We start from the raw sequence: 15989 nt of genomic DNA, 5'->3' as shown, positions 1-15989 counted from the left end.
CGGTCTAGTCATTGTGGGGAAGCCAAGGCAGGATCTTCCGTTAGTCCCATTGCATCCACAATTAAGAGCAGAGGGCACTGAGTGCGTGTGTGCACACTTGCTTGAGGGTGCTCAGTTTTACATCTCCACACTTGGACAGTTCAGGAACCTCTGCCTAGGCAGTGAGTGGTGCCATTCACACTGCCCTGGGTCATGCTTGTCAGTTAACTTAAGACAGCCAATCAGACATACCTATAGGCCAACCCAATATAGACAGCTCTCATTGAGACCTCCCACAGTGTGCCACAGTGACAATAAATCTAACCAGCACACATATAAGGGAGTTTACCAATAAGGCACAACAAGAGATTAACCACAAAACAGAACAACTGAACCAAAGTCTGTGGTAAAATTAGCCAAAACTTGGGAGTTGTTTACTTCTGGTCAGGTAACTGAAACCGTGGAAAGAGAAAACACTGAGAGAGAAAGCCGTTGCACATTCTGACGTCTGCCCTTTGGGGGACCGATGGCATTGGTCAGAAGTCAGAGGAATAGAGCCGCTGGGCAGTCAGGACTGGTATTTGCTGGGAGCACTAACAGACCATTCCCGCCTCACTAAAACTCACCCCTCCCTCCCTGACACCCATTCTAGGCTTCCTGAGGTAATTTACTCCTTAGGGGAGAAGGGAGTGGACGGTATGGGTGGCAGAGTTCATAAAAAAAAAAAAGCATGCTTTGGTTAGGGCTTCTGAAGAGTCCCTGACCAACTCAATAGTGGGGAGTTTTGCCCCTTAGCTGCTAAAAAACCTACAAGATAAACCTCGGTTTCTGTTCACCTAGCATTCACATTGAGGAACTAAAGCATGGCTGAGCGTTTGATCATGCATGAAAGACTAACTCCTCACGGGTCTATTAAGTCTTTGGTGCATAATAAATATGCTTGGATAAGTGTTGGATGACTGTTCCCATAGCTTCCGTGTGTGTAAGCCTGTTGTATTGGACGTGGTTTCTCACACAGCCATTAATGCTAACTGCTCTAGAGCCTTGTGACATTTCAAAACAAGTCGCTCTTCCGAAACAGCTCCATTAGAAACGAGACCCAACCAGGAGACATTCTGATTCAGTCGGTCTGGCATTTATCTATTCATAAAATACTCTGGGTGATTTAACATACAGCTAGTGTTGAAAAAAAAACCCGATTATATTCAACCTTCTAAATATTTATAACAGCTCTGAGAGCAAGATTAAATTTGATACCATAGATTTTTCTACTTTAAATCCTTACGATCCTAATTTTGTCAAACCTTATTAGCATATTTTGGAAGCACGTTTTCCAACCCATGATTCAAACTAATAACTTCCAAATGGCCACTTGGTGCATTGGGTTTTAATTTTGGAAGACCACCTCCTCTTCTTGATGCTCTCAAGGTCTGAATACCTAAGGGGCAGAAACTACCTGAATCAAAGACTATCTGTTTACCAAATCACACTCCTGCCCCAGAATCACCCCCAATTAAACCCAACCAACTAAAAACACCAAGCTCCATATTAAAAAAAAAACATAGCAGATGGGAATACAGTCCATAAATTTAGGTGTGCTGGAAATGGACTTTATTTTGCTATAATTTAATTTCTATTTCCCATTTTGTTAGGCGACTAAATCTTAGTACTAGTCAATAAAGAGTATTTCCCATCTCTTTCCCAAGGGCTGCAGTGAGTTATTGGAAATTTAAATCATAGGAAGGCATGGGGGCAAGGAGAGAACTTGTCATCTGATCTGAATTCCTATGGCTCCTGCTGGCGTCTACGGAAAGGTCTTCCTTTATGGTCCCTGCTGCCACGCCGTAGTACGTATGCCACTGCAAAGCTTTTGCTGCAGTTGCCACTCATGGCCTTGCATCTCCCCAGCAGGAAAGGGTGAGCTTCATGTTCCCCTCCTGCTCTGAGCCAGGGTAAGCTGTGTGTTTCCTCCGGCAAATGTACTGCTGTAAGAGGCAGCCCTTTCTGCCCTGAGTCCTAGCCATGGCTGAGGCTCCGTCCAGGACAGAAGGATGATTTTTCTCCTATTACCAGACCCTCAAATCTCTGTGGGTTTGCTGTTTCAAGCCCTCACTGCCATAGTCTCTGGCATCTGCCCCTTCTTCCTGCATCATTGGGACTCTTTCCTAATTTCCACCAAGCAAGCCTTGCTCTAATACAGTCAAGTGTTTTTGCAAATGTGTTATGTGATTTATGCACAAGTGTTTTATGGGTTGAACTTTTGAACTAACCATAGAAGCCTCCTTAGGCTGCTCTTTTAGGCACCTTTTCTTGTCCCGGAGAGATGCTGGGACACGGAACTGGGAAAGAGAAAGTAAAACTCCTCACGATTTAGCCTTAGCTACGCTAATGACAAAAATCTGGACATCACTGTCCTTGGGAGTTTAAAGAAAAAAAAACTAAAAACCCTGACATGATGGGGCAAATACAAAGAACTGAGTTAGCCAGAAGGTATTTTTAAAGTTGAATTGTGAAAAAATATAAGATGCTTACTTTAAAAAAATATCAGAAATAGAAATAGCAAGGTTGGAGTAGAAGGGTCTTTCCCCGATGTTTATGTTTATTCTGTATCTCCTTCATGAAATGATTTTCTTCCTGGTTTGTAATAATTTTGTTGCAGAAATAATGGCTGTAAACTTTTATGGTTATCTCCTGCAGACGATCACCTTCATCTGAGAGACATGCTTGCTTGGGATGGGAAATCGCATTTACTCCCCATCAGTTTGTGGAGGGAAATTGAATTTGATAGAATGTTTATTGCTAGAAATCCAGTTCGCTCACCTAAGCTTGCAATGCACACACCAGCCCTGTGGTCTCCCTAACTTCATTCTGCTACTCCACTCTACTGAAGGGCCTTGGCTTCATTTAATTAAAAAGCATTGAGCCAGCTACTTAACTTTTCCCTATGAGCCTGTTTGGAAAACCAGGAGGACCATCATATAAATAGCTTTAAAGAGATATATGAATAAATTGTATGCTCCATTGGAAAATGAAGGATCAAGGAAAAACTATTGATGAACACTTCATTTACATTGTGTTTTGTTTCGTCATACAAGTTTAGCTGTGCTGCTAATAGACTGTATAACTACAGAACGATGTCATGGGTGGAAACACAGAAGAATCAGAAAAAAGGGTGAGGAATTTGGTTTCTCTAAGCTGAAGAATAGATACATTCATGCATTAGATCCTGTATTAGTACTCGGGGTCCTGCTATCATAGAAGAAAGTTCATTCTCGTGAATGTAGTAAACACGGTTTCTCCATCCACTATGTCCGAGGGCAGAGACTTCTCTAACTGGACTTCTACACTGCTGGAAAAATGGCAGACCTTAGTACAAAGGTTTCACAGTGGTTGGTTGGTGTGCCAACATCAGCTGCGGTTATCATTAGAGCACAGCTCATCTCTGAACCCTTCAAACTCTCTACCTTAGGCATCTGTTAGAAGTCTCCAGAATGCTTGCTCTGTTGTGCTGTGGCTGCCCATTTCTGAGCAAATAAACTCCACTCCTCTGACTGAAAGGATACGTTTGTATATTTCCCTGTGAGTAGTTGGCATAATTTTGGAATATTGGTGGTCAGTGTATCTCATATGTGAGCCTGGAGGAGGAGGAAGAACAAAATACCCTGTCTCTCAACTTCCATTCCACTGTGAGTTACTTCTGCAGGGTCACAGGTCCATCAGAGACTGAATGAAGGGGACACACGGTTGTGTTGAGTCACTATGAAAGACGCACTATTGCTGTCTTTCCCTTCTCTGACTTGTCTTTGCTCCTGAGTCTCTCAGGTTAAATCTAAGGTGAGAAGTTTAAAATGTATTATGTTTTCAAATATTTGAAAGCTATAGAAATAACAAAAGTAAGTCTAACCTTTCTACTGCTTATTATACTGCACCTTGGAAACTGGTGTTTAAATTTAATGTTTGGGGAGATGGAGAAGGGAGGCATCTGCGTGTCTGTATGTGTGCATTGTTTTTGTTTAATATGAATTTCAGGCATGCTTAGCTCCCATGATTTTCAATGGCTTCTCTAAGTATGCAATTTCACATTCTTTCATGACTACAAAGCTGAGTCCCATGAACTGGGGTTCTGTTCTGTTTTCATTTTCAGTATGAAAGGTAATTATAATGTGGTTGGGACTCTTAGGTTTATTTTTTCAACTTGCTGGGTCTATTTTTAAAATCCACAATAATTAATTTTGGTTGGTAACTGTCATTACACATGTTTATAACGTATTTTACTTTTTAAGAATCAGCAATTCCCCTCAGAGACCAAGGAACCATGTGAAAGAGGAGGCAGGAAGATTGTAAAAGTCAGAGGAGATGGAAGACACCAGGACAACAAGGCCTTCTGAATCAACTAAGCAGGGTTCAGAGACTGAAGTAGCAAGCAGAGGGACTATATGGGTCTGTACCAGGTCTCTGTGTATATATTATAGCTGCTAGCTTATTATTTTTATGGGACTCCTGACTGTGAGAACGAGTGAGTCTCTGACTCTTGTGTCTGCTCTTGGTGTTCTTTTCCTCCTGATGAGTAGCCATGTTTAACTTCAATATGATAGTTTTGTTTGCTTTGGTTTGTTTTTCGAGGCAGGATTTCTCTGTGTAACAGCACTGGCTGTCCTGGAACTCACTTTGTAGACCAAGCTGGCCTTGAATTCACAGAGATCCACCTGCTTCTGCCTTCTGAGTGCTGGGATTAAAGGTGCATACCACCACTGCCCAGCTCAATATGATAGGTTTTGCTTCATCTTAATATATTTTATTTTGTCATGTTTGGTTCTATCTCTTAGAAGCCAGTTGTTTTCTCTTTTCAAATAAAAGACAGAAGAGTAGATCTGGAAGAGAGGGAGAAACTTGGAGGAATAGAGGGGTGAAACTATAATCAGGATATATTGTATGAGAAAAGGAACTGTTTTCAATAAAAAAAAGTGGAAAAAAGAACCAGCAAGTTTCCTGTAGCAATATGTCAACTACCACAAACACCTGAACTGTGCAAGTAGCTGGTCTTGTGCAACCATTTATCAGTTACTTCAGTTGCACTTTTTAAGTGAGTACCAAAATGTATAAGTATCAGAAAGGTCCTAAGAGGTGACGCCTTTGAGAGTTTAGCAAATCTCGTTCATCAAAATTTCCATGGAGTATTGGTAAGACTTTGCAAAAAAAAATATTGGTCTTCTGTTTGGGGGATGGAAGCCAGAATTTATTAAAATTGAAATACAATTTTGAGTTACAGATTATTATTCATATACCCTTCCGCAGGATGTTTCGATCTTTGTTACTCAAAGATTCCAACACCAAGAAGGAGTTGCATTGTAGCTTTGGGGCCCCATACTCTTCATAAATCCTTATTCTTAAGATAGGTAAAATTATATCTGGATAGTACATTTGTTTACATTATGTGTCTATGAATATTTATGAAGGAGATTTGCTTTATAAGCCACTTCAAAGATTTGTCTTGTTTCTGTTGACTTGCAACATTGAGACTTGCTTTGCTTTTAAACTGAAGTCTGGATGTAATGTCCACAATGTAACTATGGTCTCCACATGGGTTGAGTCAAGCAGCCTCTAGAAAAATAATTAAGTCCTCTGGAACATTCTACCTTCAAAGGGTTAAAATAGGCTGCCTGGTTCAGATATTTAGCATTTTGCTTGGCAGTCTGCTGCTCCTCGGTGGAGTTAGTTACTGTTTTGATAACTATAAGGGCACCTACTATTTGGGGATTTATATCTTTCTTTTGACTAGTGGAAAGTCTTTGTAGATGACATGCTAAATAATCTAGAAAGGGAGCGTTAAACCAAGCTCCACATCTTCTATATGAGGACACTGAAATTAAATGACTTACCCACATACTCGGAGGAGAGTGGTAGGTCTAGGACACACTCCCCGTCACACTTCCAGTCATGACATCCATCAGCTCCGGGTCAGATCTCTCAGGCAGATGACTCCAAGCAAAGCCCCAGTCTCTCCAGTACCCTTCGTAATATCTGCAAACACCAGGGAAGAAAAACGTTGGCGGAAGAAACTCAAGGAAGAGTGAGAAGTCTCACAAGGCCAGAGGAAGCTCTGAGTCTTTTGAGACTCAATTTTACAGACTGAGTGGAAGTTCAAACCTTTGGAAAGAATTCCCCCCGGCCCCCGTGTGTGTATGTGGAATTGTGTGTAGACATTCAAACAACTGTGGCTGCTGTCAGCTCACAAGTACTATGGCAGTGTTATGCCCAGCATTTCATAGCCCTGCTCTCCATGCTCTGACTTTTACATCATTGCTTCTCTTATTTCATGATGGTCCCTGAGCCTGTGGAGAGGGTGATACAGATATCATCCTCTATGGCCAAGCCCTCAGCAGTAGATTATTATCAATACCCTGTCCAGTTATGAGTCCTTGACTGACTCCTATCTATACACAAGCACAATGAAGCATCTCTGACCAAGGTTGAGAACAACACTGTGGTGGTTTGAATAGAAATGCCCCCATGGCTTCTGCTTTCCTGCTCTCCATGGGAACGGTGATTCTGTAAGTCTATTTCCCCATTAAAGCTGTATATATTTTTATAATCAGTCTGCATTCATTTACGCCGTTACATTCCATCAATTTTCTACGCATCCCATAATTTTATTTTGTGGCCAAATAAGATTCCATTGTGTGTATGTGCCATATTTGTATTATCTGTTCATCATGAAGGATGTTCGGGCTGATTCTGCTTACTGAATGCCGCTAATAGAGCAGCAACGAACATGAATGGATGCACTAGGATCTCTAGAGCAGGATATGGGGTCTCTTTGGCATAAGCCCAGGAATGGTGTAACTAAGTCATACGGTAGTTTTAAGGTTTAGCTTTTTTAAGAAGCCTCCATGCTGCCTTCAGTAGGGGCTCCACCAGTTTATGACTCACGCCAATGGTGCGCACGTGTTCCTTATGCCGGCATTTGTTCTCGTTTGATGGTAGCCTTGCTAACTAGGGTGAGATGGGATCTTAGAGCGGTTTTAATTTGCATTTCTCAGCTGGCTAATGATATTGACTTTTTTTTTCAAACATTTGTATTTCAGTTTTTTCTTTTTTTGAGAAATGCCATAGCCTACTTTATTCATTGAATTACTTTATTGATGTTTAGTCTTTGTATGTTTTAGGTGCTGATCCTCTGGTGGATAGACAGTAGACAAAGATTTCATTCCCTTTTGTATGTCATCTCTTCACTTTTTTGCTTCACAGAAGCTATTTAATTTCATGAGTTCCCATTTTTCCAATGTTGGCCTTGTCTTCTAAGCATTTAGAGTTCTATTCAAAAAGTTGCTTTTGCTTTTTTTCTTATTCTTGTGTCTTGAAGTGCACTTGGAATGCTCCCTGCATTTCTTCTCTAGCAGTTTTAGAGTTCCAGATCTTGCACTGAGGTCCTTGATCCATTTGGAGTTGCTTTTGTACAGAGTAAGATACATTCAGATTCACTATGCAGTACTTAGATACCCAGTTTCCCCAGCTCTTTCCCTAAATACGCTATCTTTTCTCCAATGTATATTCTTGGCATCTTTGCCAAAACTCAGATGGCTGTAGTTGTGTGGCTTTGTGTCTGGGTTCTCTATTTTATTTCACTGAAGTATGGTCCTATTTTTGTGCCCATACCCTGCTGTTTTTATTATTATGACTCTGTAGTATAACTTAAAATCAGGTGAGGTGATACTACCAGCAGTATCCTTTTTGCTCAGGGATGCTTTCGATACTTGGGTTCATTTATGCTTCCATATGAATTTTAAGGTTTTTTGTGAATAACGTCACTGGAATTTTGATTGCGATTGCACCAAATCTGTAGATTGCATTTGATAAGATGGCCATTTTCACAATAACAAACCTTCTGATCCTTGAGCATGGGAAGTCTTTCCATTGTCTGGTGTATTTCCTCAAATTCTCTTTTCAGTGTTTTCAAGGTTTTATGGTAGAGGTTTTTCACATTCTTGGTCAGGTTGATTCCAAAGGCTTTTGTTGTTGCTGTTGTGTCTATTTGCTTCTTTCTTTCTTTTGCTATTGTGAATGGAATTGTTTTCTTGTTTGTTTTTCCCACTAGCTTTGTCACTGGCATATAAGAAGGCTATTGATTTTTGTATGCCTAATGTCAGCTCTATATTATTCCCTAAGTAGAATGTTCACTGTGATTGCAAGTATAGCTATTTGATATTACCACTATGCAAAATGTCATACAAGTCAATTATTAACAGTGATCCCTTTGACTTCAATAATTACTGGAGGATTAATGACCGAGAATAGTCCAAAGGATGTTCAGCTTTTAGCTAAGATGATTAGGAGTGGGAAGGAAGAAGGTGGGTAAGAATAAAAATTAAGTGTTAGATCAACTTTTAAAAGAAAAGAAAGGGATGAGTTAAGTAGCTGGAAAAGAAAGTTATCATTCTGTTAGGGTCCTCAGACATTAGAGGCTGCTAAATCTATGAGAGTCTGCAGTTAAGAAAAGGGGGAGGGGATAAGGATGAGAGAAAAAAGAAAATACATTGGAATAAGAGGAGAAATATGAGCTGTAACCTGCTTTATGTAACCTGAGCGGGGAAACATAAACAATGGTCCTAAAACCTAAATGAGCAGCAAATACATAAACAAAAGCAAAACTATCGTGAGACATATACTCAAGAATGTAAGCTAAATATTGGAAAATAAGAAGGGAAAAGCATACCTTGGGAATGTGTCGCTGATACAGCTGGGCTGCATTAAAGGCTGAGGTCTAAGGTTCTTCCGACTCTAGCACCTTTACTGCTGTGTTTGGAAAGGGGAGCCCCTGGTCTCTGCAGCTTCCATGCTCTGTGAGGTTCTGGCTCCGGCATGCAGGGAAGGGAAGGTTGTAAATTCTTTCCAGATCGTTCCCTTAGATCCTGTATTCCACACTGGACTATTCTGGACCTGGGGGTCTCATGTATGGCTTTTTCTATTTTCGGGTTCTGTTTTGAGATGGGATCTTCCTGTGTAGCTCTGGGTGGGCGGGAACTCCCAGTGTAGTTCCAGCGGGCCTCTAACTCACAGAGATCCAATTGCTTCTGCTTCTTGAGTGCTACAATTAAAGGCCCGTGTGAGCACACCTGGCTGCCATTTCGCTTTTCTAAGAGAGGGCTTCCACTCTGTGATGGAGACTAGCTGTGACTCAGTCTCACTCCCGCAACTGGAACCAAATTTACTTTCATTCAAAAACCATCCATGAGCCTTCTTTTGGGACAAGACAATAATTTCCTGATGAAGTCACACGATAGATTCCTGATAGAATTTCTTAGAAATAATAGGCAGAACCGCCCAGCAGTGCATTGACAACAGGAGACCACATGATAATTGGCAAATTTCTTGTCTGATGCTCTGTAATGATTTAGAAGCCAAATCACTACTGCTAACTTTTTCTGTTTGACAAACTGTCCACACATAACAGAGAAACCTACATTTCCTATTATTTCCCTCCATTTGGAAAAACTTTGGTATAAATGTAAAAATAATGACTGTCACAAAATCTGACACAAGAAGTCTGGCCTTATTTCATATTTTCAGGGCATATCCTATATTTCCTATGCTCCATTAGGTTCCAATTTCTGCCACCAGCATTGTGCTTGGGAGGCCTCATTATGGCAGAAGTGGCTGTTGGGTCTCCTTTGAATCTGGGTTCTATGAATCTTTCTAATCAGTTATTTTGACACGGAAAATATTAGAAGCCCTGCATATCAAAGGGAACTCAATGTTTTCTTTTAAGCTCTGTCTTTTGGGGTTGTTAGAAGTAGCCACAAATGGCTTATTATTTTATAGTCTACCTTTCCATCTGTTTCCTCACAGTTAATGTGGAATCTTTCTGAAGCACTGCTGATGCCTTGTCCATCTAGATTGCTGATTAAGCAAGCTTGTTGGTTCACACACTACTTTTGAATCCTTTAGTAAAACAAAAATTACAAACAGGTCTGACACAAAAGAATGGCTTGGGATCAATATGGTTGAAACAAGCCCAGACTGAAGTCATTACAAAATGTTCTAAATAGTCTACACTTGCAGGAGAGGATAGAGGTGGCTTCTGTCAGCAGACACTTACCAAGGGCTTATTAGTCACAAAGGACTCAGAAAAATTAAGACTATGCCCCTGGTCTGAGCATTTCAAAGGAGGGCCGAGGAAGTGAGATGCCTTCAGAGGCAGCAAAGGTTCATGTGTCTGCCTACAATCCCAGCACCAGGGAAGCTGAGGCAGGAGGATGGGAGTTCAGTGCCACCTTGGGCTGACTGTTCTTTCTCTGCCCCACATCTGCAACTACCAAATGTAGATCTAAGGCTTCTACTCAGACTTAAGAGAATCGGGACACTGGGGCTGGAGCCCAAAAACCTACATTTCTTTATTCTTTTGTGTGTGTGTGTGTATGTGTGTGTGTGTGTGTGGTGTATATGTACATATGTGTGCACATATGCTTGTTTAAATGTGGATACAGAAGCCAGATGAGGACTTTGGGAGTCTCCACCATACTTCCTTGAGACAGCGTCTCTCAGTGTTCTAGGCTGGCATCCACCAAGTCCTAGTTATCTTGTCTCTGTCCCCTACAATACTGGGGCTACAGGTGTGGGAAGCTACACCTGGCTTTTTCAGTGGGAGCTGAAGATTTGAACTCAGGTCTTCACGCCTGCACTGCAAATGCTCTTACCACTCTGAGCTATCTCCTGAGCCCCAGGAACCTTCACTGAGCCATTCAGTGACACACATTATTACCATACATCAGGGTGGTTTAGGCATGGATTCATATATTTCGGACATGGAGACAGACTCATGGGCTTATAATAAGTCTATAAATCCAGACAAGTGAACTGGGTTCAATGAAATAGAAGTTTTTTCATTACAGATTGACTACAAGAAGAAGAAACATAGCTCGACACAAATTCCTCCCACGGAATGTGGAAAGGTGAGACTTTGTCTAGGATTTGTGCACAACATTACACAATCACGGTTAAGGAGATTCTGGGAAGGGAAGTATTGCTGCCCAAGGAGGGACATTATTAGCTTTTAGAATCCAAGTCAAAGAACCTGAACTAACTGCTCTCCCTGATTCCATTTTCTATCAATAGTATCAGCAGCCTCAGGCTTTAGGCTAAAGTTTCAAGTAACCAAAATCTTATTTTTTTTCCCAGTCCACATCCATGGAAATAAAAGAAAAAAAATGGAAAAAAATAGCAACCAACTGTGTCTAATTCTGGCCCAGGGATACCATGGGCCAGAGAGATATAAACCTGGTTTCTTTATCCACTCCATCATTGTTTGATACTTGGTTGATGCAATAAATCTTCCAAGAGCTCAGATGTATGACCCAGTCAAGAAGTTCTTGATGCTCTCAGCTCGGAGACTTACAGTGTTTCAAACACTTGCCTAATGGGGTAGACAGGGTAGAGGAACCAGGCCTAGAGCCTCTGGACCCTCAAGCCTTTCCCATGATCAAGTCAGGATCTAAGTGATCTCTGTTACAGGGGTGAAGGGGACAAACTTAGGATCAGATCTGTCATGCCAGATCTGTTACTCAGTAGCCCTCTGTCCTGGAGTCCACTTTGCCTACTTGGGGAGGACTCTCTTTTTGATCAAACTGGGATGCCACCGATCTTACAGAGTCAGTGCCGGGTCTACCTGTCACTTGCAAAACGTCACATCCACGCCTGACTTACAGAAGAACTCAGTGGTTGTAGTGACTTTATTTTATTTCATAAAAATCTTTGGGGTATTGGGTTGAACTCAAGGCCTGACAGAAGCCAGGCAAGCATTTTGCCTCAACCAACTGTTGCTTTCCGTTTGCGAAAGCAGAAGATCACATTTTCAGAAGGCTCTGGAAAACTAGTTTCTCCCCTTAGGATCTTCGATCTTGGAGGAATGCCATGATAGAAAGGATCATTCCTTATGCCAATTGCAATGATTTAAAATTTAGTACAGCAATGTTTGCAGCAATGTACTTAGCTTGTTTGACACTTGGGTATAGTCAAAGTTTAGGTAAAAAAGAAACTTATCTCTGGCACCTCCTACAGGGGAAAGCAGAGAGATTTATTCAATCTGACCACACTGAGAAGACAGATAGAGTTGGCCAGCGACCTCCTGGCATTGATTCAGTCTTTCAGTCTCCAAATCTGAAGCACCTTGTGAACCCTGTGTGCACAGTAGGTACTTTAATAACCATAACTGGACTATGAATGCTAGTGATGCTTCATTTTCTTGTGTTTGTTATTTTCAAACTGTCCAGGGCCATGCGTATCACCTACACTTTATGATCGAGCTTTGCAAAGCGGTTTAGCTTGTCTAATGCCACACAGCTATTGGGCAGCAGGACTGAGACTCGAACCTGGGTCTCTCTGGTTCTTGTACATTCCACACACAGCCGTGCACAGCTGTACCTCTGACTTTAGATAGTATGATGCATAATTTAAAAAGTACCCTTCACGGGCCCTATTCAAGCTTGTTTTCATCCTGAATGCGAGTTGGGGAAAAAAAAAAAACTGTTGGCATTGGCGACGGTCACATTCATTAGGAGCTTTAAAGCCATCTGCAGTTCTATTGATATTCATCGTCCCTACTAAATCATTTACAGCATCAGGAAATTAGTCTAGAATGGCACTCGCTTTCTGAGAAAGGAACCAGGAAAATCCAGAGAGGCTAGAAGCTGAGCCCTGGTGGGAGGGGAATAGGCAGCTGGTAACTGCTCCAGGCCCAACTGCCAGGGGGATAGGGGAGCCACTGTCATCCGTAGGTGGAAGATAGAAAAACCCGGCCACGCTGGGATTTTCATTCATATGGCAACACAATCCAGGACTTGGCAAGTCAGGGAGCCCGCACAGCCAACCATCTGTTTCAAAGCCTCTTGCATTTTCCCATTCATGTAGCCATTTAATCTGCCGTTGGCACGTTTGGAAGTAAACTTCTGGAGGCTTGCTGAGACATTCGTGTCTCAGAGAGGCCCTGACAGAGATAAACTCGGGCATTGCTTACCCAAGACCACTCTGGGCTTTGCTTACCCAGACTGTCGGGAAGTGCAGGAAGCTCCCGATCCCTTTTCTAATCAGAAGTTATTCCCACCCTAGACACCAGGGGGAGCTCCACAAAAATTCCTTATTCTTAGGAGCTGCAGAGGAGCCAGATTCGCCCTTTGGGTGGACGGAAGTATGTGAACTTTTTCTGGATCTGAGTGAAAGTGTCACAGAAACAGGGAAATCCACCCGAAAGGCTGAGCTGTGTGACACCATCTCTAGATGGACTCAAGAATTCAGGAGCCAGTATCAGACAGGAAACTTACCATAGGGTGTATTTTGTAAACCTGTTTACCGATCCACCAACATCTCCAGTCTCTACCTCCACCTGCCGACCAAACCCAGGGACTTGCATTTGCCAGGAAAGCATGCTACACCGAGTTGAAACCCTTCAACTAAACATCTTTTATCAATAAAAAAAAAAAGTCTCAAAAGCATCTATCTGTGTGTGTTCCGGCCCCTTGAAATGTTCTGGTACAACCCCCCAACCACTCACGCTTCCTACATAATCACGTCTAAGAAAAGTTGACCGTTTGTAATTTTTTTCTGGTGTCAGTGGCTCTAGACCTCCCCTCCCCCCCCTGCCCCCATGACATTTGAACCTTAAACAAGATGTAGAGCTGGGTCAGTGAGTCAGAGTTGAGTTCTAGCCAACAGTATCAGAAAAACAAATAACCCAGTGAACCTGATCTGGCCAGCTGGATTGCAGAGTGCCAGGTCAGAAACTGCACCATGCCCTCAGAGGTTAGTAGGTCATCAATACCAGTAGGACCACACCAAAGCAAAGAGTAATTGAATTCTTTTCAAAAGTTATTCATGTGGCCATTACTGCCGGAAAAGGTCCTGCGGAGCTGAGCAGCCAAGATGTGTGACTTCACCGAGGACCAGACCGCAGAGTTCAAGGAGGCTTTCCAGCTGTTTGACCGAACAGGTGATGGCAAGATCCTGTACAGCCAATGTGGGGACGTGATGAGGGCCCTGGGCCAGAACCCTACCAACGCCGAGGTGCTCAAGGTCCTGGGGAACCCCAAGAGCGATGAGATGAATGTGAAGGTGCTGGACTTCGAGCACTTCCTGCCCATGCTGCAGACTGTGGCCAAGAACAAGGACCAGGGAACTTATGAGGACTATGTCGAAGGCCTTCGTGTGTTCGACAAGGAAGGGAATGGTACCGTCATGGGTGCTGAAATCCGGCATGTCCTCGTCACACTGGGAGAGAAGATGACAGAGGAGGAAGTGGAGATGCTGGTGGCAGGTCATGAGGACAGTAACGGTTGTATCAACTATGAAGAGCTTGTCCGGATGGTGCTGAATGGCTGAGGACATTTCCAGACCCCGAGCCTGTGCCTTGCCCAGTGTGGGATCTCCCTGTGGCCCCTCCTAGGCTCCCTTGTCACAGCACCTTGCCATCTGGTCTCTTCTGGATGTCTGTCTTCACCAAATAAAATTCTCTCTTTGCCCTAAAAAAAAAAAAAAAAAAAAAAAGTTATTCATGTTTAAGCCTGTGTTTTCCAGGATTGCCTGATTTTACATATTGCCTTGGCATTGGTTCTTAAACTTGACTGACCGCCACCACTAGCACACTCCTCAAAAGCCCCGGAACTGACTTCGGCATTGTCTCAGTGACAGCTTTAGCTGGTCTAGGATGCACCCTGGGCACCACATAGTCCCCTAAAAGGATTTAACTTGTGACTTCACTCTAGGGTCATCAATGCGTGTTTAGTAGCACCTGTACTGGATTCTTCCTGGGCTGGCAAAAAGTGTTTTTGATACTGTTACGTGACGGTAGGCAGAAGCAGCCACCAACACAGCTGCGGCCACACAGGGGAGGACATCCACCACTCTCTAATGGGCTGTGCTGCTGGGCTAGGCTGTCAGAGTTAGGCACGGTGCACACATTCTCAAGTGTACAATATCCTCAGCTTGTAGTAGGTTTGTCAGTTGTGACCCCATTGTAGGCGGAGGAGCATCTATCTGTATTCCACAGCCTCCCTAGTGGCTCAATTATGCAGCCAACTGTGAGAACGTTTGTGGAGGGGGCCTGTCAGAAGCATAGATACCCAGGTCCGAGGTAGGCCCACTGGAACAGTATTTCCATAGCAGATCTAGGTAGCTAAATTGTTTTTTGTTTTCAGTGTGTGTATGTGTGTGTGTGTGAGAGAGAGAGAGAGAGAGAGAGAGAGAGAGAGAGAGAGAGGGGGGGGGAGGGGGGAGGGAGAAAGAGAGAGAGAAATGGGTTATGCACATATGTGTTCAAATGTGTATAGGTGCACATATGTCAGGTGCACACACACACATGTCCAAGTATGCAGAGGACCATAGTTGATGGCAGGTGTCCTCCTTGATGACTCTACATTTTATATTTTGAGGCAGGATCTCTCTGCGAACCCGGAGCTCCCTGATCCTGGAGGCTCTCGCCCAGCCAGCTTGTCCTGGTGATTCTATTTCCTGAGTGGTGGGGTGACCGGAGGCCACCACGCCTGCCAGCAGAGCATTTGTGAGGGCACTGAGGATTCAAGGACCCAAAGCCCATGTGCAAGCGTTTTATCCACTGAGCGATCGACCGACCTCACGGCTGATGTAAAAAATCTGTGCTGCAAGTGTTCTACGAACTGAGCTGAAAGACCTTCCCATTCCTTTGTCCCAAGAGACTGTAATTTTCCTCCGTCCCTGTGGCATGAGGAGAGCAGTCATTTTGCTGGAGTTGCATGTGGCTGAGGAGGCTGTGGCTGGTCTGGGGCCGAGTCCAGGCTCCCTCCCCACCCCCACCCATCTATGCATGTGGCCAGGTCGGTAAATCACTTTTGGTCTGTGGTCCGTATTCAGGAAGTGCTCTGACTGCTTACTCGTGTAATGATGGAGTGGAGGAAAGGTCTAATTTTGGAACGATGGCGGCTGGGGCCGCAGCACACTCCCCAGGAGTCGGAATTTCCTCAGCGCAGGGGCCTCCCCGCTCTGGCAGC

At 43.3% G+C, this 15989-nt stretch overlaps 1 protein-coding gene across 1 annotated transcript; it reads left to right on the top strand.

The window, feature by feature from the left end:
- Positions 1–13853: 13853 nt before the first annotated feature.
- On the top strand, positions 13854–14486 carry LOC121452863 (myosin light polypeptide 6). The gene has a single exon (XM_041659212.1). The coding sequence runs from the start codon at positions 13891–13893 to the stop codon at positions 14344–14346; it is 456 nt and encodes a 151-aa protein (XP_041515146.1). The 5' UTR covers positions 13854–13890; the 3' UTR covers positions 14347–14486.
- The last annotated feature ends 1503 nt before the right edge of the window (positions 14487–15989 follow it).

This window comes from Microtus oregoni, unplaced genomic scaffold, assembly GCF_018167655.1.
Source record: "Microtus oregoni isolate MIOR12 unplaced genomic scaffold, Mior012 000010F_ref0000083, whole genome shotgun sequence".
In the NCBI taxonomy this organism is placed as follows: Eukaryota; Metazoa; Chordata; class Mammalia; order Rodentia; family Cricetidae; genus Microtus; species Microtus oregoni.
This window is presented reverse-complemented; position numbering and strand designations above follow the sequence as displayed.

Coding starts and splice junctions, on each gene's coding strand:
- LOC121452863 (XM_041659212.1), top strand. CDS start 13,891: ATGTGTGACTTCACCGAGGACCAGACCGCAGAGTTCAAGGAGGCTTTC.